At 38.0% G+C, this 26827-nt stretch overlaps 1 protein-coding gene across 6 annotated transcripts; it reads left to right on the forward strand.

The window, feature by feature from the left end:
• Positions 1–26269, forward strand: arhgef37 (Rho guanine nucleotide exchange factor (GEF) 37). 6 transcript variants are annotated; one of them, XM_051860241.1, is made up of 13 exons: positions 1–466; positions 4946–5244; positions 6302–6431; positions 7751–7898; positions 8029–8228; positions 8370–8500; positions 9661–9765; positions 10017–10130; positions 12012–12329; positions 14059–14187; positions 16095–16290; positions 17916–18088; positions 20766–26269. In XM_051860241.1, the coding sequence occupies exons 2-13, from the start codon at positions 4957–4959 to the stop codon at positions 20973–20975; spliced, it is 2142 nt and encodes a 713-aa protein (XP_051716201.1). In that variant the 5' UTR covers positions 1–466; positions 4946–4956; the 3' UTR covers positions 20976–26269. The 6 variants fall into 6 exon arrangements, with proteins under 6 accessions (XP_051716201.1, XP_051716198.1, XP_051716196.1 ...); XM_051860238.1 differs by having other exon boundaries at positions 1–451; XM_051860236.1 differs by lacking the exon at positions 1–466 and adding an exon at positions 3085–3249.
• The last annotated feature ends 558 nt before the right edge of the window (positions 26270–26827 follow it).

The raw sequence follows: 26827 nt of genomic DNA on the forward strand, positions 1-26827 counted from the left end.
GCGATGTCTCTGTTTCCCAGACAACAGCTCGCGCGCAACCCTGGAGTGCAGCACGCGCCCTTTTACCTTGACAACGGGTATTCCTCTGGTTTACCACTACTGGTAATCGATATCGCTAGTAATTTATCTAAGAAATCAACGCACCAGATGCCACTCTAAAGCATTCATCCGTTTTAATATGCGAGCGAGGAAAACATTGTATGTCATACTTCTCATGACTAAGCTCATCTCGCGCGGCATGATCGGAATGCGTGACGCGGGGCCTGGTACGTGAACCTGTTTCTCAGCCAAGGACCGTAAGAACAGGTGGTACTGAAGGTTTTAAAAGCAACATTACTCAGTCTTGCTTTCGAGGTCAGCTTAACTTTGACAGAGCGGTACTCTGCTCGTAGTTGCGATGCTTCAGTGTTCTGCGTCCAAGGAATCTCCGCTGTAAACACAACACATACAGGTAAGAAGAACACAGGTGAGATGCAAACGCATATTTAGCTCTACATTCGAGATTTCACGCTGCGCGTCAAACATAAGATTAAAGGGACAGTTCACTCAAAATGAAACTCCTGTCATTATTTACTCAACCTCGTTTTGTTTCAAACCCGTTTGACTGACTTTATTATGTGGAAAACAAATGAAGAGGAGACAGGATGGCAGTCTCATCATTCACTTTAATGGTCTGGAAAAGGATGTACTGTAACTTGTAAATGAGGGTGCGAAGATAGTAGCATCATTTTCATTTTTGAGTGAGCTATGCCTTTTACAATGTGTAAGGTGAAATTTCGTATTATGTGACTTGAGGATTGAGTGAATTAATTTGTTGAATAATTGTGAACAGAGATAGTTATTCTGTTATGAAAGACAATAAATCGTAGCGTAATCATTCAACACTGGTTTTTCATGTTTGTCAAACAGTTTTCTTAGTACAAGCCTTGAGTCCATTTGTTGTCAGTTAGAAAATAAATATAGCCTAAGTAACTGATAAGATGTCATTAACGAGTTTCTAAGAGCCTTTTATTATAGGACTAAGTACCATGTTATAAATGCAAATCAATTTATGTATAATATATTCAGTTCATTTGCTTAAATTAAGAAATATACACACAGAACCTCCACATACTGTAAGGTTGCAGTCAGAGTTTCAAGCAGATCTCAAGCATTGTCCTGCAGTGTGTCATGCAATACTTCCTCCTAAACTAGTTAAAAGTCAGGATGAAATGGAAGTTGCGATCGTCTTTTCTTCCCAATTTTGACGTCTTCTCAAACAAGAACAAATGTAGGTCGGGACTTGATTTTGTGTATTGAATTGATTGGATGGTTGTGGTTTGCTATTGGTCGATCTAATGTGAGTGACAGGTTGCTCCGCCCTCACACCAGTAAACATTATCAGAGAAGAGATGTCACTGCAAAAGGGAGGGGAAGTTATTTTGATCAAATATTATGAGAGCACATGAATTAAAAAAAAATAATAATTCACGACTAAATCATTCATAATAAATATAATGCAGTATTCCATAAAAATATATGAATTGTCAGTTTTGATTTCATGGTGACTAAACAAAGTTTTCTAATACTTATATGTACTGTATATATGTACATTTATTATGAGAACAAACCTCATGTTAATTGAGGAATTAATCTGTATATTTATATTTAAAATAAATAATGTCAATGCAAAGCTTTTTTTATGTAACTACAAAAAGCTGAAAACAAATGGAGACGTGTTACAGCCTCTAAAAGTTATTTTTCTCCTAAAATTTCTACCATACAATACTGAAATAAACAATTCAATATTTTTTCTTATTATAAATTACATTAACAGCATAACAAGTGAACATGCATTTCTGAACGTCTCATGGTGTGGTCACATTTACTGTTGTTGATCGGCGAATTTTCGCATTTTAATAGGAATCCACGCGATTAAGGATTTCAAATAAATTTCACAACAGATTTCACAAGTTGGTCATGCGAATTTGCGGCTTTAACGACCAGAAAACGGTTTGATTTGAATTGAAAGTTACTTTTTTGTGTGGTTTATAATTTGCTACTCTATTGACAATAAACAATAATAGACATATTTTTCCGTGAAATTTTGCTAATGTGACCGAACCTTTAGTATTTGGATTACCCCCCCTTTGTAAACCATACTTGAAGTATTTCTTAAATAGTTAGTTCACACAAAAATGAAATTTCTGTCATTAATTACTCACCCTCATGTCGCTCCACACCCGTAAGACCTTCAAAAAATAAGATATTTTTGATGAAATCTGAGGGTTTTTTTTTTTTTTTTATCTCCCATAGACAGCAACGAAATTACCACATTCAAGGTCCAGACTAATTGTAAAGACATATTTAAAACGGTTCATGTGACTACAGTGGTTCAACCTTAATATTATGAAGTGACAAGAATACTTTTTGTGCGCCAAAACAAAACAAAAATAACGACTTTATTCAACAATTTCCTCTCTACCCTGTCAGTCTCCTACGATAAAAAACCTCTCAGATTTCATCCAAAATTTCTTAATTTGTGTTCTGAAGATGAACAAAGGTCTTACGGGTGTGGAACGACATGAGGGTGAGTAATTAATGACAGAATTTTCATTTTTGGGTGAACTAACCCTTTAATGTCTAAAAATAGTGTAAGATCCAAAATCCTCAAATTCTGTTTATTTCAAAGTCTAAAATATCCTAGATTTTCAATGTAGTTTCAAACTTGTATAAATGTAATGATCTCAATTTGTGCATATTTGAACCTAAAATCTTGATGATCACAACACTTTGTGTCTATTTACATCATGAAGTTGTCAGGATGTGTTTAAAACAGTTGGCTTTTTAACAACTCCCGTTGACCATCAAGTCAGCGAGTTCTTTCCTGGCCACATGGGGCTTTTGTTTACTGCAGTTGCTGCACAGTTGAGTCTGAGTTTGTTGCACCAGCTCTTGAACTCTTGCCATCCAGTCAGCTTCATCCTTCACAGGCGTCACTTCCTTCCCAGTGACTCCTGCGGTCAATCTGTGTATTTATTAAAGTGTGTGTATCCGCAGTGGTCCATTCCGGATCCCCACTGCTAAAATCCCACCTCCCCCCGGCTTAGTCCTGCCAGCTGACCCACCCATCCCCCCCTTCTCTCACACACCCGTGCCACATGAGGCCCTGCAGTGTGACTCAGTGGACAAACTTACACCAGTCTGAGAGTCTGGCCCAGGCTTTCCCCAGCTGCACACCTCGTTTTTCCAGCGCTAGAGACACCAAGGGTTAGTGTTTCCCTTTCTGTAAAGGTAATGATGCATTTGGTTGTTTTCTTGGGATTGTTCTTGTAGTAAACCTGTAATTTCTTTACTCCTTTAAGTAGGGGTTAGTCTTACTGCAGTGCACCACTGTTAAAGCTCTCAGTGAGCGAGCGTGAGCGCTGCGCTACATGCTGAGTTTGTGGTTTTCGCTTTGAGTGTGCTTGTCTTGAGCACTTGCTTACAAGTATGTTGTTTCTTTATTAATGGCAGCGGATGTGGTGAGACTTGTGCTTTTTTCTTTGTATATAGATGTGCTTACAGATCAGTGTGCATGTGGGTGTAGCTGGAATTGTAACCAAGGTGTTTGTGGTCTATGAACCTTTTAATCATCTTCAATGACTGCACAAATATCATAAAAGCTTGCTTAGACTCTGACCTTAGTTGTATTGAGTTTGTTTCTTTTTTGGATATGTATGTTTTATTACAATGAAGTGCATTGCAATCAAAAGCTGTCTTTGGCAGCATCTTCATTGAAAGTGTAAGGGTCTTCAGACACATGGTGTTTCACCCCCTCTGGGTAGGTGACAATACAGAGCACTCAGCCCTTTGTGGGTGGTCCTTATAGTATGTGTCGGCAAAGTCTGGTTTATGTGTAATAGTCCTGATTGATGACTGGTTTTAACTTATTTGAGATAAGCTTAAAAGGGAAGTTCATGCAATTCAAGATCAGCATTCTTTAAAGGGGCGTTTACACTGATAACTTACAAAGCAATCGGAAGTCATTTATTTTCAATGAGACTTGGCTATTTGAGTTCAGATTATTCAGATGCGTAGTGACTATCAGTGGGAGAGCAGTGAGTATGTTTGCACGTCCAGTTATTATGGACTTACAGTGAGTTTTTTGCCTAATCAAGCCATTGTTGTTATTGTTATCTAAAACTATTTAAAATTTGCTATTTAAAAGTTTCTGGTAATTGAAATGAAGCTGAAATAAAATATAAATGTTAGATGAAAAACTTGGTTATTTCAGTTAGTTGCCAAGGCAGAATTGCTAATTTTGTTGTTTAAGTACTATAATTAGTAAAACTGAAATAAAAATAAAGCTGAAATATATACTTAATATACTATATTAGTATATTAAAAATGCTAGAATCTTTATTTTGCTGTCCATGACATAGGGATGGGCGGTTTTCCCAAAATTTCATATCACAATCTAGGGGTGGGCGATATGACCAAAATGTTATGACATGAGTAATTTTATATCACAATAATGTTATTTTAGCTTTAAATAAGGTTTTTATGATATCACAATTTTTCATAACGTTGAAATTTCATAATTCTACACCATTTTCTATATTTAAAAAATGAATACTAGCCTAAAAAAAACTCTCAAGCTTACTGAAGACAAGTAAACAGTGACAGAGAACAGTCTTTTGTTTAATATTAATGACACAGACAGCAGAAGGTATTTGCATGGATCTAATATAATGACACGCATCCGATTTCTGTTTATTCGCTTAAGACGTAACTGACTGTACAGTAAATACTCGCCAAGATGGACATTTTGACATGTTTTTGTGTATATTTGACCGTTTAGGCATGCACAATATACATATTGTGCATTACCATAGGACGAGTAAACATATTTACTGTGAGTGCTACCTGTTAAGTTCTTTAGAAATGTAAAAGCTGTTTTTAACCACTTTTATGTGCGTTTTAGGCATTCCTGCTATGGCGAATTCGCTGAAGGCAAATGTAAGATTGATGGCAAAAGACGAGATCAGAGAGGAGAAGGAAGAAGCTAAAGAAATGGATGACACCCTGGAAGAGCCTGCAGAAGAAGAAGAGGATGAAGAAGAAAGGAAGGCACGGGCCGCAGCGGAGGAGGCAGCAGCCAGAGAGAGAGCAGCTCAGAGACAGCACATGACTATAGAGGAGCTGGTGCAGACTGAGAGGAACTACCTGAAACATCTGCAGCTCTGCACGGTCACCATCCACAGCAACCTGCAGAAACTCCAGGTACACACATTCTCTTGTAGTCATTTTCACACATTAAACTGCCTTCTGTGTTGTATTCATATTGCTGCCAACACCATTAAAATACCATTGAAGCACTCTGATATCATTCTTAATATTAATATAAACATATTAATAATCTAATTAGATAATTCAACAATTAGTTCTAGGAAAGTTGTATTTAAAATATAGCTTCTAAACCGTCAAAAATGCAATAAATCTACAGCAAAGGTGTAATTTACTACATACTACAACATACTACTTGTATAAGATCTTATTACAGACATGATCAAAAACCAAACAAACATAAATCCACCCTTCTCTCCTTCAAAAATCTCTTAAAAACACATTATTTTTCTGAATATTACTCCTCTGCTCATAGTCTGTAAATTTATTTATTTATTTTAGTCTGTACATCTTTACTCTACCCTTGTAAGTGACTGTGTGTTGTGCTTTTATGTTGATGATTATCTTGTCCTATTCCTTAACCTATCTCTGTACAGCGACCTTGGGTGTTGAAAGGCACTATATAAATAAAAAATATTATTATTATTATTATTATTATAAATGACCAACAAAGTAAAAGTAATATTAAAGGAAATAAGGTAAATAAAAAAATAAGGGAACACTTTATTTTAGGGTCTTTTAACTAGTTTCTTATTAGCATGCATATTACTAGGATATTGGCTGCTTACTAGTACTTATAAAGCAAATATTAATGCCTTATTCTGCATGACCTTCCTAATCCTACCCAATACCTAAACTTAACAACTACCTAACTAACTATTAATAAGCAGTAAATTAGGAGTTTATTGAGGGAAAAGTCATAGTTAATAATGAATGTGTTCCCCGTAGAATAATCAATCAAATTGGGATAATACTAATATTAATATTTGAATCAAACCAGGGGGAAATTGGACCTAATGGGACCTTATTATGATGTTATTTATACATCAAAAATGGGACTAAATGATTTTGCTTCTCTCATATTTGAAATGTGTATATACCATTGTAGGTAAACAAGCTTTAATAATATCATATATTATTGGGTCCCTTGCAGCCTCCTCCACCGAACCTAGAGAACATGTTCCAGAACATTGATGAAGTGATGGATGTTTCCAGCAGACTCCTGAGCCTCCTAGACCAGGCACAGATACATCACAGCGATCCGAAATACCTGGAAACTCTCTGTGAGTACATCCGGACAGACTGGAATTTCCAGTTTACTTTCGATTTCTCAGTTGTTTCATAGTCACGCTGTCTGCGTGTCATGTCCACCTACGGATCAGGATATTTATTTTTGTCCTTGAGCTCATGGCTGAAGAATCCAGAACTTGAATTTCAAGATAAGAATAATGATGTATAAGGGTTAGAATGTTGTGTAAATTCCTTTTTGTCTTTTTGGAGCTCTCTTATGCTGAAAAAGGCTATTTATTTGATCAAAAAGACAGTAAAAACAGTAATATTGTGAAATATTATTTCATTGTAAAATAACTTTGGTAACACTTTACACTTTGTTTTAGTATAGGGAACACATATAAACTATTAACTACGACTTTTCCGTAAATAAACTCCTAATTTACTGCTTATTAATAGTTAGTAAGGTAGTTGTTAAGTTTAGGTATTGAGTAGGATTAAGAATAGAGTAATCATGCAGAATAAGACATTAATATGTGCTTTATAAGTACTAATAAATAGCCAATATTCTAGTAATATGCATGCTAATAAGCAACTAGTTAAAATACCCTAAAATAAACTTTTTTTTTTTATTATTTTAATAATTTTTAAAATGTTTTTTTTTTTTTTTTTTTACTTTGTCAAAGCTGAATTTTTCAGCATCATTACTCCAGTCTTCAGTATCACATGACCCTTCAGAAATCATTCTAATATGCTCATTTACTGCTCAAGAAACATTTAATTTTATCAGTGTTAAAGACAGTGCTGCTTAATATTTTTGTAAAAACCATGAGACATTTTTTCAAAGATTGTTTGATGAACAAAGTACGAAAGTGAACCATTTATTTAAAATAGAAATCTTTTGAAATATTGTAAGTGTCTTTTCTGTCACTTTTGATCAATCTAATGCATCCTTTCTGAATAAAAGTATTAATTGCTTTAAAAAGAGAAAAAAAAAATTGGTAATACTTTAGTTTAGGGTCCAGTTCTCACTATTAACTTTTGTTTATTAGCATGCATATTACTAGGATATTGGCTGTTTATTAGTACTTGTAAAGCAATAATGTCTTATTCTGCATGATCATATTCTATATCCCTTAATCTACCCAATACCTGAACTTAACAACTACCTTACTAACTATTAATAAGCAGTAATTAGAAGTTTATTGAGGCAAAATTTGTAGTTAATAGTGAGAATTAGACCTTAATCTAAAGTGTGACCAAAAAAATCATACTGACCCCAGACTTTTGAACAGTAGTGTATTGTATGTTGTATGTGAAAAAAGATGTAAATCTTGTTTTATATTATAAAGTATCTTATTCTTTCTCTCAGGTGAATCTTTCCTCAGTATGTCTCAAGATATAGAGATGGCCTATAAGGAGTATCTTGCCAACTACAACAACATTACAGCTCTAGAGAACAGCTACAAACAGAAAGAGGCCCTGTGGGCAGAAATGGTCCGAACCATCAAGTCATCTGCGTAAGTTCATAAACAACAACTGATTGAAGTTGTGTGACTCAAACAACTCATTGAGAGCCGAATGACAAATACACCAGTGTATTACCCAACATTCCTTTCATTTTTGACCCCTGATCCCATCTGTCTTCAGTCCTGATGTGAATGCGTCCACTCTGAGTTTCTTCCTGGTGATGCCGGTTCAGAGAATCGCCCGTTACCCCCTGCTGCTCCAGACCATCCAGAAACATACAGACCCCCAGCACCCTGCCTACCTCATACTGGAGCACGCCGCTCACACTGCGGTCCAGATCAACTGCAGGATCAATGAATACAAACGCTTCCGTGAAGTGGGTGAGAACAGGCTCTCAATTTAGAAAGTAAAGCTGACTGAACCAAAGTATGCAAATCCATTGATAATAATAGCAGAGTAACATCAATGAAGTGCTTGAGGTTTTTATTTGCTTAATTAATCTCATTCTCTGACTGGCCCAGCTGACAAGTACAAGAAGACTGAGAACCTGACCATCAAGGATAAGATCAATCGACTCAGTAGCCACAGCATTGCCAAAAAGACGGCCCGGCTCAGCCAGTACATAAAGCATGAGACAGGAATGGTGCCAAAGGTAACTTCCATACAGTGATACTACACTGAAGAACCAGGGCTTAAAGGGTTAATTCACCCAAAAATAAAAGTTCTGTCTTTAATTACTCACCCTCATGTCGTTCCACAACCATAAAATCTTCAGAACACAAATTAAGATATTTTTGATGAAATCCGAGAGGCATGTGACTCGTCCATAGACAGCAATATAATCAACACTTTCAAGGTCCGGAAAGGTACTGAAGACATTGTTAAAAAAGTCGATGTGACTGCAGTGGATCAACCTTAATGTTATGAAGAGATGAGAATACTTTTGTGTGCAAAAACAAAACAAAAATAACGACTTCATTCAACAATATCTTCTCTTCTGTGTCATTCTCATACATTGTTTACGTCCAGCACTTCCAGGTTCTGCGTCAGAACGCAGACTCATTTTTGGCCGGCTCTTGCGTCAGCATCACATGCATGCGTCCTGCTGATCACATGATCAGCTTTGGCCAATACCGAGCCGGTATTCGGACGTAAACACAGAAGCCTTCACTGTGCTTACTGCGGCAACTTTACACCAGAGCTTAAATTGAACTTTATACTAACAGCTTGTGAATAAACCTCGTAACTCGAGTGAATCCTCGAACTGTCGGCAAACCTCATACAGAAGCTTCACCCGCCTCAATCATGAATGAAGTGCTGCACACATTTTGGAGACCGTCTCTGCTTGTTTGCAGTGCAAGGATAAATAAAAAAAACTGGTTCTTTGAAAAAATACAGCGTTTTCTTTATTCAAAACACGATGTGTGTAAAGACTAATGTTTTATGTATTTGAGGAGCAGGGAAGAGTGTCTTAGTCTGGTATTTGCTGTCTAGTCTGCCAAATTAAACAGAATGATAGAATAACGTTATTAACTGGTTAATGGTAATTTCAAATAAGCATTTCTGTTCAGAACGATTAAACTTGATTTCGCTTTTGTTTTTATGTTCCTGTTGAAATTTCCATTCCATTATTGTTCCTTGCTCCGGGTCAGAGCCCTGCGAAGAACAATGCTTGGCGTAAACAAATGAACAGAAATGTTTGGCATGTTGAAAGATCCACGTGGTTTCCAAAAAGCTTCAGACATCATTGCCACATAAGATGTTTTCACAATGAATTCTTAAATGATGATTTGTAAATCAATCCCTTTATAGTTAAAGGATGAAGAATTTGATGCTCTTGCTGGCTTCTTCTTTGTCCTGGAGAGGGGCGTCTCGGAGCTTCACGATAACATGGAGGCCTATCTCCACTATCTACAGGTTTGGTTTTACTGTTTTTTTCTCTTAATGACTAGTTACAATTTAACATCTTCTCATTTGTTTTGGTGTTCCCTCAATGTGGAGCAAGAACGCCTGTGGATCAAACTCTTCAACATTTTCCATTGTTATTCTAGCTGGTGAATGAAAGGAAAATAAAGTATGAGGGTTGATCCCAGGGCAAATGTCAGGTTGTAAAGTTGGACTGTTTGTAAAGATTTATTTAACCATCTGAGCTCTGTTTCTGTGTACAGAGGTTCCTCAGCTGCAGCCCAGAGGAAGCAGATCTTGATCTGGAAGGGGAGAAAACGGCCTTGTTCTCTAAAGAAATAACAGTGGCACTCAGACAGTGGATTTACCCCTCATATGTAAGACCTTAAGAAGATTACAATTCACATCCTTCAGAGACATTCAGAGAGATTCAGTTCTTGTGAATCTTCCAAATTAAATTGTGTTTTTTGGGGGGAGAACTTAAAATCCTTAGTGAACCGCTTCAAGCTTCCAGCAAAAATGAGTACAAGACTTCAGTCATTTAATTTTGCATGAAAGAAAACAAGAGACAGAATGACCGTTCAATATGTTGTACTGTACCTTAAAAAACATTCTTAGGTCATGCCTTGATCTTGACCCAAAATTGATGCACGTCTTGATGGAAATAACATCACAACATTTATTTCCATCAAGAGGTGCATCAATTTTTGGTCAAGATCTTGTATTGACAATGCAAGAGGTGAGCACTCCGTAAAGTCTCCTCCAGCACATCCCAAAGACTTTCAATGAATTTAAGGTCTGGACTCAGAGGTGTCAGTTCATGTGAAAATGATTTCTTCATGCTTCCTCCAAACCAGTCTTTAACAATTTGAGACTGATGAATCTTGGCTTTGTCATCCTGGAATATAGTCATGATATGTCTTCCTACATGGATGGTTAGGAAATGAAAAGCTACACACTCCATCAGTTAGGGTTAGAAGAACTGTTGTCAAACAAATAACATGCTAGAAACAAAATAATCACTGCAATAATGATCCGGTCATAGATTCTTAAAGGGTTAGTTCACCCAAAAATGTCGTCCCACATGTCGTTCAACAAATTAAAATATTTTTGATAAAATCCGATGGCTCAGTGAGGCCTCCATTGACAGCAATAACACTCCCTTTTTCAATGCCCATAAAGCTACAAAAAAAAATATTTAAAACAGTTCATGTGACTACAGTGGTTTGACTTTAATATTATAAAGCGACGAGATTACTTTTTGTGCACCAAAAATAACAAAATAACAACTTTATTCAACAATATCTAGTGATAGGTGATTTCAAAACACTGCTTCATGAAGCTTTACGAATCTTTTGTTTCGAATCAGTGGTTCAGAGCGCCAAAATCCCATGATTTCAGTAAACGAGGCTTTGTTACGTCATAGGTGTTTTGAACTTCAATAGTTCATGTGACTCTGGCAGTTTGATGTTTTTTGGCCAGGCAGTGTAATAATACTTATTGAATTATAACGCAAGAAAACAACAAACACAACAAGACTGTAAAAACGGACTAGTGAGTAGATGAGTTTACGTGTTCGGCGTGATGACATTTAATGTTATCAACAACCTCTGTAGTCCCATTTAGCCATTAGCAACCACCTTTTTCAAGACACATAACGCCTCAAAAAAGCATTTTATGTCGTGGATAAAACGTCAAAATATCTTGAGCTTGTGTCAACCACAGACCTCATTTCAGCCATTTAACCGAAAAAAAACGTATTAAAGAAAACCCATTGAATTCAGGACAATTGAACCAAAAGTGAAAATATGTTAACTCGTTTCCGGGTTTTTAGGACTCATTTCTGCAGACACGCTGTATCCCTCACTGCCCCTTTTTTGTACATGACATCTTTGACTAAAGTCTGGAACACCAACATTTGTCTATGACACAGTATTTCTTCACTGTGGTGCCTCTATTCTCCATTTTAGTTTTCTCCATTCATCAATGTCTAACCCTCCTGGAACCAATACTGCTGCAAAAACACCATGTATCATGTAGGAATACAAATTGTGCCAAGATTTTTTAACTGTTCACCAACCATTGAAATTATGTTCAGCACCCTTTTAGCAGTATTAACCATCTACATATTTGAGAGGAAGTACATTTTTATCATCGATCAGTTGTTTAAATTAACCATCTACATTTCTAGTACTGCATCTGGCCTCCTGAGCATAATTTATACATCTCTTTTCCTCCACTTTTGCTGCTACTTACAGGAGAATCGTTTGAAGACTCTAGTCTTTAAGCCCTTGTGCTCACTGCAGGAACTGATGGCAGGACCACGAAACCTCATCCGCAAACGTCAAGACAAGCTTCTGGACTATGAGCTAATCGAGGAGAAGAGTAGCCTGAATTTCGATGAGCAAGCCATAGCTAACACCTACAAGACCATGAACACCCTGCTGCTAACCGAGCTGCCGCAGTTCAACGGGAAAGCCCTTCAGCTCCTGTGGGCCACGCTAGAGGCCTTCAGCTGCCTGCAGAGAGACCTGGCGGCGGATATGGAGCAGCTGGCCACCAGCTTCACTCATCAGGTACTTTTTACAGAAAATGAGGAAGTTTTACTGAATGCTGAGGACAAAATACAGTGAGATTTTAGTTCACACTTGTAGTTTAGTTCTTTTTTTCTGGACCAAAAATGACAATGGTACATTTAGTCCCAGCGTTCACCTTGTCATTTTTAACACCGAACCTTAAACAAAAAACAGGTTTTATGAAGTACATTTTTACTGAACATCCAAAACAATGTTGTATGCTGGGCTAAATGCGCTTGTTGTATGTGCGTACATATAATGGTGTTTTTATCAGTTGAGAACTGGTTAAGAGCTTATAAACTGTGTAAAGCAGTCAAAACAATGCCAGGAACTCCTCCTTTACACACACAAACAAAGATCTGCTGGAAGGAGAGGGTGTTTCTGACACCTGTACCAGACTATAGTGGGCAACGTAGCTCGTATACAAGTAAAAAAAAGGTATACTTAAGCACCCTGTCCTTTTCAGGGTCGCATCTCGGGACATCACGTCCTGTTTTTGGTTCGTTTAGATGTCTTTGGTCTGCGTTGCATTCATATTTCAGTCGAACCACACCAGAGTTTGTGTGGAAGCGGACCAAGATCCACCTTTTCAGGGTTCAGTTGAACTGCACCAGAGTTTTAGAAGCAGACCGAGACCCTCCTTTTCAGCAATCTCGGTCCACTTGTTCACACCTATTCAAATGAACCGCACTAATAGAGCAATCGCACCAGCGTTTCTGATGCGGTTCGACTAAAATATGAACAAAACGGACCAAAGACATGTAAACAAACCTGTTTTTTCTCATCATAGAAGCGATGTTTTCTATTTTGGTTCGGTACAGGTGTCAGAACCGCTTCTCCTTGCAGCAGATCTTCATTTGTGTTAAAGGAATTCCTGCCACTGTTTTGACTCCTTTACACATTTTATAAGCTCTTCATGAGTTATCAGCTCAGTCATATACCCTCATATGTACGCACATACAGCGAGTACATTTAGCCCAGCACAACAGAAATCTGTTGCAAAATATGTTTTTTTGTTTTGTATCTTTGGGTTCAACGCCAAGCGAACCAGGACTAAATGTATCATTTTCTTTTTTGGTCTGGACCAAAAGAACCAAGAGAACTGAACTACAAGTGTGAACACTCCCTTAATCGCACCAATCCTGAACACATTCTTAGAGATAACCAAGTGAATTATTCATTTGTAAAAAAAAAAAAACAGTGCCTAATTCTAGGGTGAATAAAGGTTTATAAATGAGCTTACTACTTACAAGTACTTTCAATCAGATCCTATATTTATTTTTTTGATCAACCACAAAAAGTATCAGTATAAATTAAATGCAGTACATGTACTACCAAGTATAAATGTACAATTTTAAATAATTATTTTTTCACATGAAAATAATCTCACAATACAAAAAATCTTAATGGTGCAAAACATGTTTTGTCACACAAAATATTATTTATATGATTTTTTTATTTTTTTTTATTATTCTTTTGATTTTGAAGTAAATTAAAACCTGGACATGTTCTTTATAGGTTTCATGAGATTCACCTTCACCGTCATGTAGTTACGTCTTCCTCATGATTTCACTTACACTCAAATACCTATCAATTTCAGCAACTGTTGGACATTCTGTGCAATAATACACCACTGAATGACACGGCATCATGTGGTTGGAAAAGTGTTATTAAATTTAGCTTTTTGCAGGCTGGCAGTGTTTATGAATTGCTCTCTGTCTCCTGGCAGCTCCCACACAGTTATTTGGAAACTGGTGAGTTCTGGAAGTGGGCAGAGATTTCGGTGCTGGAGGGTTCGAGGAGGATGGAGAGCCTGTGTCAGAGCGTTCAAGATGAGCTCAATGCTCCCATTGTGCAGGTCAGTTCCAACACAGAGACGCACTATTGTCTGTTGCAGGGTGGAGACGTCTTCCTATGGGACACTTTGCCCCCTTACTGAAGCTTAATGGTGCCTGTGGACAGTGCTGAAAAACAACCATAGCTAAACGCAGCCATTCATTCATCTTGATATAGTTTAGACCTCATGTGTTTTACATCAAATTCATTCATTAATTTAGAGCATACCGTAGTAAAATATGTTATGTCCTGGGGTTACTGTATTACGGGTGGCCCTAAACAGCTGCTTTTTTTTTTAGCAAAATGCAAATTACAGTAAAAATATACTACTGGTCAAAATGGAACGGGGCTTGATCATGCATCAGGCCTTGCATCGGAACTTCATTGGTTTGGGAAAAGTGAGCTATGACATTTATGGGTCAAGATTAACTATCAGAAAAGTTATCAGAATTATTATCAGAAACTGTTAGAGAGGAGATGTTTTCATAAACATTTTTCCTAATGCTCACTGATGAATCAAGAAAATTAATACCAGGAGCATTTATTACATTAAAGGGTTAGTTCACCCAAAAATGAAAATTCTGTCATTAATTACTCACCTTCATGTCGTTTCACACCCGTAAGACCTTCGTTCATCTTCAGAACACAAATAAAGATATTTTTGATAAAATCCGTCTCAGTGAGGCCTCTATTGCCAGCAAGATAATTAACACTTTCAGTACCCAGAAAGCTACTAAAGACATATTTAAAACAGTTCATGTGACTACAGTGGTTCAACCTTAATGTTATGAAGCAACGAGAATACTTTTTGTGCGCCAAAAAAACAAAATAATGACTTTATTCAACAAGTGATGGGTGATTTCAAAACACTGCTTTATGAAGCTTTGAAGCTTTACAAATCTTTTGTTTTGAATCAGTGGTTCGGAGCATGTATCAAACTGACAAAGTCACGTGATTTCAGTAAACGAGGCGTTTTCGAAATTTCAATGGTTCACCACTGGGGGGCGTGACTTTGGCAGTTTGATACACGCTCCGAACCACTGATTCGAAACAAAAGCTTCATGAAGCAGTGTTTTGAAATCGCCCATCACTAGATATTGTTGAATAAAGTTGTTATATTGTTATTTTAGGCACACAAAAAATATTCTCATCGCTTCATAACATTAAGGTTGATCCGCTGTAGTCACATGAACTGTTTTAAATATGTCTTTAGTACCTTTGAAAGTGTTAATTATCTTGCTGTCAATGCAGGCCTCACTGAGCCATCAGATTTTATCAAAAATATCTTAATTTGTGTTCTGAAGATGAACGAAGGTCTTGCCGGTTTGGGACGACACGAGGGTGAGTAATTAATGATAGAATTTTCATTTTTGGATGAACTAACCCTTTAAATAGGGTCCATTTTGATTTCATGTTGTGCATCTCATCGTCTTTTAACAGTGTAAGCAGAGACGGCACCATTGTCATGTTTCATATTTCAGAGCCGTATTAATGTTGTGTGTTGGTATTACTTCTCTGTCTGTGATGTCATGTCATAGGCATGAGACCATCACTACAGCTAATGACACAAACAGGTGTTATTACCCAGAGTCTCAGCATTCAGGTTCTGATCAATATCATGTCTGCCATCATTAAGATATCAGTCCTGATGAGTTTACAGAGAAGGCAGAAGGATCAAACAAAGAGGTGCTCTGTAATCTTCAGAAGTACTGTGTGTTCAAAATATAGATCACAGATGTAAATCCTTGGGAGTATGTTTATTTCCTCTCTTGGTTCATTGATCCTGCACTGTAATAACTGCATTTATGCCTTATTCCATGTACATTTACTTTCTAAATGTGATTTATGTTGCTGTATGTAATATTGTGTTAAATTTGAGTAGGTACTAGTTAAATCAGTGTTTTCTGTTTCCTATCTGTGACGTCTCAGGCGCTCAGTCCCACGTGTGAGAAGCGTCTCAAGGCTCTGACCGCTAAGCATAGCTCAGAGAAGATCTACCAGCTGACAGGCCCTGTGGTGGGCACCCGTGACCTTGACCTGACCCTCAGCAAGGGAGAGCTGGTAGCTGTCGTCAGTGAGATGGACACACGAGGAGACCGTCGCCGCTGGCTGGTTGATGCAGGAGGTAAAACTGGCATGTGGAAACCTGTGGAGAATTAAAAAACAACTGAGCTGGAATCAGTTTATACCAGCAGATTTATTAAGTGTGTTATTAGGTGAACAAGATTGATCCACATCATCCTCTCATATACTGCATGCATATGGGCATAAGAACAAGAAGAAATTGGAAAAATAGTTATGCAAATGCAAAAAAAAAGGTATTTTCTTATGCTCACTTCAACCCATCTGCCAGTATAGATTTCACTTGCTCTAATGCAATATAAAATCCATCTGATTAAACTGATTTCGCTTGCTTTAAAGCAAAATATTACCATCTGATAATGCAAATTACACTTACTTTATTGCAGTGATTTGCATTTTGATAGTGTCTGTAAAATGTGACAGCAATGGAGGTGTACTGTAATAATAGTTCAGCTGTTGAAATAAAGTGGTGCTAGAGAACATAATAGTGTAGATGCATTTTAAACATTCATAATTTGTAAAAAATGCTTTACATATCACTTCAGTTGCACTGCTTGGTAGTTAGTGTTTTGAATTTTGTATGTTCCTTGGACCCATTCCAATCAACTAATCAGATTACAGGAACAGGTTTACAGTTAATGTCATGTTTAGGCTTACAACAAGGGCTTCTAACCCATTCTTATTCACCTATTATTTCCCTCTGGATTTAGTGATAAATTTTGGGTTAGGACTACGTTTTTAGACAGGAATGTTGTTCCAGGATCAACAATAGCTGTTGATCCAGGAACATGTCCAGGGTTTCTGCGGGTCTTAGAAAGGTCTTACAAATCTTAATTTACCCTTACAAAAATTAAGGCCTTAAAAAGGTCTTAAATCAGAGCAGAAAGCTTTAAATTTATAAAGTCATGGCATTAAATGTTGCATGAATGGCAAAAAATTAATATCTTCCTCTTCCTTCATCCTGTTTCCAATACAAATATCTAAACACCTTTAAATGACGATACATTTACTTAGTGGGTTTATGCTTAAAACAAGAACAAATATCTGTCAATGAGTTAAGAAAATGTCTTTTTTAGCTCATTGGCAGATATTTGTTCTTGTTTTGATCATAAACTCACTTCATTTTGATCAATTTCACAGAAAACAAGACTTCATATTGTATATCATTTTGTATATCCAGTAAATGCTTCTTGATTTGAGAATCTTACTGAGGAATAATATCACTGTTTTGCTAATACAACTCATTGTGTTTCTCCTTTGACATTTACATTTTAGAGAACATTTTGACATATTGATTTCCCTTCAATAATTCCTTACATTTTCTTTAATTGTTCTTAAAACGGTCTTGCAGAAACCCTGATGCCTGTCTTGGCAAAATCACAGTGACCCTTCTAACGACTAATAAACTGGTTTTTAAAAATGTATTAATTTATTTATTGACTGAACAAAGGGAAAATGTTGTGTAAAGTATGTATATATAATTTCTTGCATATTACCAGCACAACAATTGCTGGTGAAAGCCTTTTGTAATGCTATGACTGACATCTGCTGGTCAAGTAGAGTTAAAGCACTCTTTCAAATCAGCTCTCATCAATCTGCAGAATAGAGACATTTAAATGTGCGTATTTCAGTGTCTTGATACGACTTCTAATTTGTATTTTTCTTCAGGCCCGAGGGGATATGTGCCTGCCTCAAAACTGACGCGCTACCACCAGTTAACCGTTGACCCGCCGCAGTCTCCTCATCTGAACGTCATGCCCACCGGTCCAGGACCCCGAAGACACTCCTACACACCCGGAGCCCAGCCGCTCCCAACCATCATGACCACGCCCTGTTTTCAGGTGAGTGACACACACCGGCACAGACATGCGCTTTGACTGACAGGTCATAAGGCCGCCTAGTTACTCGGTCTGATTCGTGTGCCAGACAGAACGGGACCTTTGGAGATTGATGGCAGGTCTGCAGTATCTCATGATCATCAATCACACACTTCAGCATTTGTGAATTCAGTATTGGAAGAACAGAAATGAACTGCCGCTCCTTGTCAGCAGAACTGACGTACTCTATCACGGCCACCTACGCACGCACACACACACGGCACCCACACATACACACTGATTCAGTCATCTGCATGATCTGACTGTCAAATGGTTTCATATCACTGTGGCTTCATGTTTAGGAAAGCAGAAATGTCAGAGGTAGATTTTGACTCTGGGAGAGACACTGCTGTTGTGAACGGTGAAAATATGACTAAGTTTTCTAAACATCCTTCATGGGTTGTTTATCATTGTTACAGTGCAGAAATTCTCTTTCAGCTTGTGAGAAAACACAACTGGCTAACATTACGGCTCCCAGATGAATTATATATCCAGTTTTTGTAGTCTCAAGTGGAATTTATATAACTTTGCGTTTAAAAATCATTGTTTTCCAAAAACATATTTTCTGAAGAAAATGCGAGTTGTGTTTGATAATCCATTACACTCTAATGCACATCTCAATATGCAAGGATAGATCTGCCTTCTTTTTCATTGCAACTTCAACATTTAGGGCCCTATTTTAATGATCTAAAGCTACATTCACACTTAATGCTCAGTTCTGATTTTTGCTCAGATCTGTTTTTTTTTTTGTTTTGTTTTTTTTGTATAGCTGTTCACATTGTTGTTTTAAATGTGGCCAACATCAGATTTCCAGTGTGAACAGGTCGTGTTTCTGAACTGACCTGCAGGCACAAAAAATGGGGTTGCCAGGTTTTTACTCAATTGCTTCTCAAAACTAGTCCAAAACTAGCCCAATCGCCTTCCTTGGGGTATCCCGATAGAAATTGCGTTCTGAGGGGTAAATATTGCGTTAGCGCAGTCGCTTCAACCCACGGAGTTGCAAAACAACCTGCGGCAACAGTGGAAAAAGTTAACCAACTCTGCGTGAAAATCACGGACTTGGCAACACATACAGCGCTGTCATACGGAAGTAGACACAGAGGGCATTAAAGTAAGCGCCTACGCGTTTATTTATAATGTGATCTGCCACGGAAGGCAGCGAAATTATGCGCAGGAAATATGAAAAATAAAGACAATGATGTGACAAAAGAGCAGAGTTAACTTTTATGATACGAGCCCTCATGTTTTGCTTGTATTATAGAGCTGTCTCTGTAATACTTACGAGTTTGACACGTCACTCCTTCTACTGACTACCTTTGGCAACTGTCTCGATAACGTTGGGTATGTAAAATCTTTTAATAGTCTCCCATGAGCTCAGAATCGTGACGAATGTTGATCTCGGGGGACGTAAAAATCGTACGAATCCCGATATGACTCGCATTACAAAACATCTAACCTGTATCGGATTTAATACCACATATGGACGTGGCACAAATCGGAATTAAAAAGATCCGATTCCATGTGGTTTGTACTGTTCACACTGTCATGGGCAAAACAGATACGAGTCACGTGGGCAAAAAAAAATTAGATTTGGGCTACATTTAGCTGCAGTGTGAACGTAGCCTAAGCGCATGGTCTGAAGCGCATGGCGCAGGTGCACTTAGGGTGTGTTCAAATCCACTTTTTTTTTTTTTTTTTTTTTGCTAGTTTAATGATGAAAAAAATGGTCCAAAAGGGTTGTACCTAGTCTCTTAATGAGTCATGGGTGTGTTTTGGGCGTAACGTTCAATAAACCAATCAGAGTGTCATCTCCCATTCCCTTTAAAAGCCAGGTGCACTTGCTCTGCTATTTACGTGGTGGAATTGCTATTTATCTGGTGGAATATATATATATAGGCACATATTACTAACGCACCCTTTAAATAACATAAAAAATACTGCACCATTGACTTTAGACCAGGTTTTTGTTGGTCAATGGTGCAGTCATTTTCAGTTGCCTCAAAATAGCAACACGCCAACAATGCACCTGAACACATCTCGTTTTCAGACCAGCACACCCATGGGTGAACAGATGGATGCGAGTGAATTTGTTATTTAAACACCGTGGGCGCTGGACATGAAAATGATAACTGCATCGGGCTGAAACTAGCAAAACACACTTGCGTCATGCCTGGCGTCGCACTTCGCCGGGTGTATGATAGGGCCCTTAGAGTCACAGATGTGTTCAAATCCCTGTGATAAAGTGTGATGCTAGCCTTAGCAAACACCACTAATGAACATGATTCATAAAGCATTCTCGGTATTAGCCACAGGGGGGAGCACTTCATCTAATTTCTCCTTTCAGTTTTTATTTTTCAACCTAGCTTATTTTATTCCCTTATAAGCTATAATATCATAAACCTCCCACTCTTAACACTTAAACATGTCTCAAGCACATTGTGTAACACTGAATACCACTTAACTTTCAAATCTAAAAACATGTTGCGTATACTCAACAGAGCACTCAAAAAACACATTCATTCTCTAGTCAGATTTCAAAGTCTCGGTTGTTCAGCTTTGTTGTTTGTGTGGGTTTTGCTAATGACTCACGGAAAATAACTCATTCCAAACCAGACTGAAACACTCCATTCTCCATTTGCAGGTGTACGCAGGCTATGACTTCACAGCGAGGAGCAGTCAGGAGCTTTCTCTGAGGGCTGGTGAGCCGGTGCGGGTGGTGGAGCCTCACGATAAGCGTGGAAACAAGGAATGGAGTCTGGTGGAGGCGCGTGGCCAGAGAGGCTACGTCCCCTCCAACTACCTTGCCATCCTCCCCTCTGTGATCGCCTCACCCACCTTCCCTTATCGCTAGCTGTGAATAATATCCATGAAAGAACATCATCTCCTGCTGATATGAGTCTTCTAGCCAGTATCCAAACACACACAGCACTTTCCCTGAAGGGCCCTTCATACGTGAGGGGGCGGATGGCTGCTGTTTGATGCGTCATTTGACTGGTGTATGTACTGGAGTGGTGCTTGGGCCCTGCTGTGGAGTGGTCGTCCGTATACTTGATCTCTGCTTTGCCCAGGGCTCTTACTGTTGGAGATCTTTTTATCCAATGAGAGAAGAGCTGCAGGGGCAGGCAGAAACATGGCTACTACTGGAGTGCACTGTTTCCTGCAATTACCGCTTGGATCAACACCTCAGCTGTCCTTCGAAATGGGCAGCCCTAGTACTACTTGCCTGCTTCACTGTCTTACTACTGAAGAAACTGAGAATATTTGGAGTTTTACTTGTTTTATGAGTCAAAGCTCGTTTGCACTGGTTCCCAGATTATTGAGATGACTAATATGCAGACAAGATCTTACAAAACATTCTTGCATAATTCTTGCTTTTGCATTTTATTAATACTTGATGGACAGTTTTATTGTTTTTGAAATTTGTACAGTGGATCTAAAAAGTGTTTGGACACTAAGGACACAACATAATGTTCTATAAAAAATAATGCATTGGTAATAAAATATTAATCCAAGTGACATTATAAAAGCACCAATACACTTTCCAAGCATAACTTTTCACATAAAGGGGTCGGCTAATATATTGCCAATGCTGATAATTGTCTCTTTTTTAATATTTGCAACAGCTGAAATGTTTTTCTGTTTGCCTGATAAATGTTGGCAGACTTTTATTTTGACAGTGACGAGAATGTCAGTGTCTAAAAGCAGACACATAATTCTCCAAATTGTATGCAGAAAGGACAGTTCTGTTGTCACTGGAACAGTGTTGCCAAGTCCGCAATTTTCCCGCAGAATTGGGCTATTTTAACACTTTTGCCGCAGGTTTTTTTGTCCGCGGGTTGGAGCGACCCCAAATAACATGATATTTACCCCCTGGAACGCAATTTTTACCGTGGACCCACCCCACAAAACGAAATTGGGTTTTGAGTAGCAATTGGGAGGGTTTTGTCGTGAATATCTGGCAACCCTGCACTGAAAATTTATACATTTATTCACATCAAACTACGATGCTATATATAAGATTAGCGTTTGAGAAAATATGATTCCCAGTACACACAGACTTGCCAGATTACTGAGCGCACTGGTTTCAGTGCTTACGTCCTTTTTTGTGAAAAAATACTATAATTTGATTACTGAATCAAGAAGTTGCTTTTTATTGTACAGATTTACTTTTTTTGCATATTGATTAATTTTCAAATTATTTCTAATATTACATAAAATAAATAGAAATTTCGTCTTTATAATAAATATCTTTAAATATATTGGTTTTATATCAACCATTAGCCACCCTGCTCTCGAAGATATCAGCATTGCCATCAACCATCAAAAAAGCTATATCGGTCGACTACTGAAAAAAAGTATAGTGATGCTTTCTACTTGTCAAACATTTGTTTGCAGATGCTGGTTGGATTGATATTTATTTATTAATGCAGTGACATTCATACATTTTTAATTGTGTCTTAAATGTCCAAATACTCTTTGGAGCCACTGGGTGGTGGTGGATATCGAAGACACTGTAATGATGCAGATTCAGAACTGCATTGTTCTTGTGTTGGTTACTTTATAACCATGTGATGAAGGACTTACTGAAAGATTCAAAGGTGCAGAGAGGAGTTGGTGCAGTGTCCGTCATGAACAACTGTCTGCTTGCAGTTGCATCTGATGTCCACTAGAGGCACCGGAGCACCCTCTGTGAAGACTGTCATGTTACCTTACTCAGTGTTGGATTAATCCCCCAAACAGAATCATATATTATTCATCTGATCCTCACAATGGCTTTAAAAGGGATCCAGTGAGAGGCAGTTCATCTCCTGCTGATACTACCCCTGAATATGGCATCATCTGTACATAGCACTTTGAAGAGATATTTATTATATTAATTTATTCCTCATGTCCACTCTAAAATTAAACGGATTGAATTAAGCCATCAGAACTGTTGAAATCCATCTCATACCTTCACATTTCTGCTGTTATTATGAGAAGCTGTTATTCGTCGAAAGCAGCAAGCAGCTTTGGCTGAAGTCTTCTGCCTGACCTCTGAATGCTCTATTTGTGACCAGCAGATTAAAACACTGACGTGAATGAGGCAGATTATTTCTGTCTACCGCAGAGGTTTATTTTGGAGATATGCATGGGTTGGAGGCTGCTTTTAGCCCAAGTGCTGCTTTTCCTCTTGAGAATGTGCAAATGTCACGGCAGGGCTGATGATGACTGTGTTTTGTCATGCTGCAGGCAGAGTAGACATGCGGTTCGTTGTCCGAGAGAACGCTGCCTGTCAATCGCTCCTACTTCTGCTAAGAGCTGCTTGTCAGCAAAGCTTTGATCCTCTGAACCCCTACAGCTACTGCTTCCTCTATGCGACAGAACTCGAAGCTCTATAAATAAATTTCTCTATTCAATGGTCTAAAAATAGCTGCTTGTCGGCAGGATCCCTCTATGGCTCACCCTGTTGGAGCTGTTGGGGACTGCAGCTGCGGTTGCTCTCCCCCCTTTGGGAGGTGGCGTCTCTCACATTACATCAAATCGTGCCCTGGCCCTACTCTTCGTCTCCGCTGAAGAGCCATGGGAAAATGCTACGGTAATTAGATATATTATGTATCCCTCACAACATTACATACTATGAAGCATTTCCTAGTGGGAGAGCAAGCAAACCTTACACCCCTATCCTAGCTCCCTGTATTATGTCTGTTTGTGTGTGTATTAGACAGAGAAGGGAAGATAAGCCATGCAGTAGGGGTTTATAAGTCCGCAGTAAACATTGGCTGTCTTGGCGGCACTGCATATACATATATACACACATGCACAAAACCTAAACTTATTTTTTAATTTTTTTATATTTTTGTCTTGTTTTACAGAAATAATATCTGAACATCTTTAAAACAAAAAAATAATTTACTTAGAGTAAAATTGCATGAGATATTAAAATAGTTTTTTCAGTATATCAATGGCACAAAGCTAACAACATTTAGTGGGATTTATGGTTAAAACAATAAAAAATGGCTAATGGGGTAAGAGAAATTAATAGATATATTCATGTAAAATAAGCCTTAATGCTTTATGTAAATATTAAGTTTGTATCATATTATTAATAGTAATTAGGAGTCAAGCCCCGAAGGGCTCATGCTGATTCAAATGACGTCATTTCTGTCATGAAACTTTTTCCGCCATTTAGAATTTTCCGAAAAACCTACTTTTTTGAACTCCTCCTAGAACGTTTATCCAATTTGCATGAAATTTGGTATGTAGCATCTACTCACACTCCAGGCAAAAAGTTATTAAAAGATTTTTGTTCGGCCAATCCATTCTCGTATAGCGCGTCAACGGATTTGATGCTGTACCTCCACAATGATTTGGTGTATTAACACCAAACTTGGTATATGTCATTACAGGCATGACTTTGCACAGTATCGTCACAGCGCCACCTACTGGTGCCGAGATGGTTAGGAGGATCCTTAGATTCCTTGAGGCATGCCGAGTTGAACGATATCCAATTTTCTTTGGTTGGCCATTTTGGGCGTCAGCCATTTTGAATTTTGTCATAAAATGCTGTGTTTTAAGAGTGTATGAACGTATCATTACAAAACTCGGTATGATTCATCGAGGTCATGTTCTGAGAGGACCTGTAAAGATTTAGGTCAGCACAACCAAGTGGTCAAGACATGTAATTAAATTTATGAAAATGCTTATAACATAGAAAAATTCAACATATTGTCATTTAACTTATATCATTAGATTTGTTGGCTTATGCCGAGTCCTACGATACCAAATTTGCCATATTCTACCATACTTACTGTCGGCCATATTGAATTTTATTCAAAACCTACTTTTTCGAACTCCTCCTACAAAAAGTGTCCGATTTGTACGGAATTTGGTATGTAGCATCTACAGACACTCATGACAAAAAGTAATTTAAAAGGTTTTTGATAGACCCAACCATTGTTTTATACTGCGTCAACAAATTTGACTGCGAGCACACGCCAAAATAGATATGCGGCTGTATCTTTGCAAAGGTTTTGTGTATTGACACGAAACTTGGTACATGTCATCACAGGCATGACTTGAGGGTCCATGCAGAGTTTCGTCATAGTGCCACCTACTGCTCAGAAGTTATAAACAATGTTATTATGTTATAAGTGCTTTAACTGATGTAATTTAAACAGCTTTATCCTAACCTCATGATCACAGATGTCCACAAATATTTCCTTTTCTGCCCTTATTCGGCTTGACCACGTAATTGCTGCTTGCAGCTATATTTATTATTTTTGTTGTTGTTATTATTATTATATGAATGTCTCAATTCATTGCGTTTTCCAGTATAAATATCTAAACCGTGTTAAAACAAGATGCATTTACAGTACTTGAGAAGCAAAACTGCTTAACATATTAAGATGTTTTCTGAGAATATATCTTATAATATATATAACAACAAATACTTGTTTTCTCATTTTAAGCATAAAGGATGAAATTTCTGATTAAGAATTTTTTTTTCAATGAGTGTGAGGGATTGGTAACAGATCTTTATTCAATATCCAGGAAGATTTTTTTCCCGGCACAATCAGGAATACTTTTGCTGCCAAAGAGCCTGAGGTCAGCATAGAACAGCTTGTGTAAGTTGACCTGTCAAAAGCTGCTGTGTAGAAATAGACACTGTGGCCTTGTCCGGCTTAATGCGGGGACTGCATTTAGTAACTTTTTGGCGTTGGTGTCGTGATTGTGTTAGAGCTGTCAACTGACCTGTGGCACAACCAACTAACTTTAACCTACACTGAATCTTGTCCTAGCTAGATATTAAACCCCCTCATTATGGAGGACATACTGCACAGTTTACACTGCAAGTCCGTCCCTTGCGGTCCCAATGTGAAATACAGCAACGCTCCTCGGACACCTCCTTCAGTGACCTCTGAGCGTGTCTGTGTGAGAGGGAATGTAGACTCAACAGATCACGCAGCTGTTTATAGGACTGAACTCTGAGCTTCTTAAGTTTAGAAGTCATGGTCATGCGTATCTGACATTAGAGGCTTGTGTATTTTTAGGGGATATGATGTGGAAAGTCTTGGCATTTTTACATGGAGATGAAATGTAATTCTTGTCAAGTTATAAAGCAATCATGTTCAAGTCATGTCTACATAAACATCATATTGGCAAATAGAGGTGAGTGTGTACTTTTTATTCAACTTTCTGGGCTGGTTTACATGTCGACCTACATGCACACTGGGTCATTGAACTTTCGCTTCCATAAATCCTATTGGCCTTTTAGTGTGTGACCAGGTAGTCATGGAGCCCGTCCAGCACAAGCAGGCGAGAACAGATTCAATAAATCAGCTCAATGAGGATCCAAACACGAGGCTTCCATTTGCAGTGGTCTCTGATTTTCCCTGAGAGTATGGCATGATGTATTCTCTGGATATCGAAAAACACACTCCCTTGCACTGCGAAATGTTGCATCGGAGTGTAATTTTCCTTGATTTTTTTGTATGTGTGAGTTCTGGAGAAGAACACTGCTTGAGCCCCACAACCATCAAACTTGAAACATTTTGCAGCCACCTCTATTTAAACCCTTCATATGTAACCCTCCTCTATAGATTCTTTCTCTCAGATCTCTTCACCTTTACTCTTCCCTTTCAAGCTCTTGTAAACAGTGCTGGCCTAGAATGTCAATGATGTCAGGCGTCAACAGGGGGTTGAGAAACTTTGATCTTTGGAGTA

This window comes from Ctenopharyngodon idella, chromosome 14 (genome assembly GCF_019924925.1).
Source record: "Ctenopharyngodon idella isolate HZGC_01 chromosome 14, HZGC01, whole genome shotgun sequence".
Lineage (NCBI taxonomy): Eukaryota > Metazoa > Chordata > Actinopteri > Cypriniformes > Xenocyprididae > Ctenopharyngodon > Ctenopharyngodon idella.

Coding starts and splice junctions, on each gene's coding strand:
- arhgef37 (XM_051860236.1), top strand. CDS start 3,141: ATGAGGCCCTGCAGTGTGACTCAGTGGACAAACTTACACCAGTCTGAG. Junction 8,501..9,660: donor AGACAGGAATGGTGCCAAAG/GTAACTTCCATA, acceptor ATCCCTTTATAG/TTAAAGGATGAAGAATTTGA. Junction 12,330..14,058: donor CCACCAGCTTCACTCATCAG/GTACTTTTTACA, acceptor GTCTCCTGGCAG/CTCCCACACAGTTATTTGGA.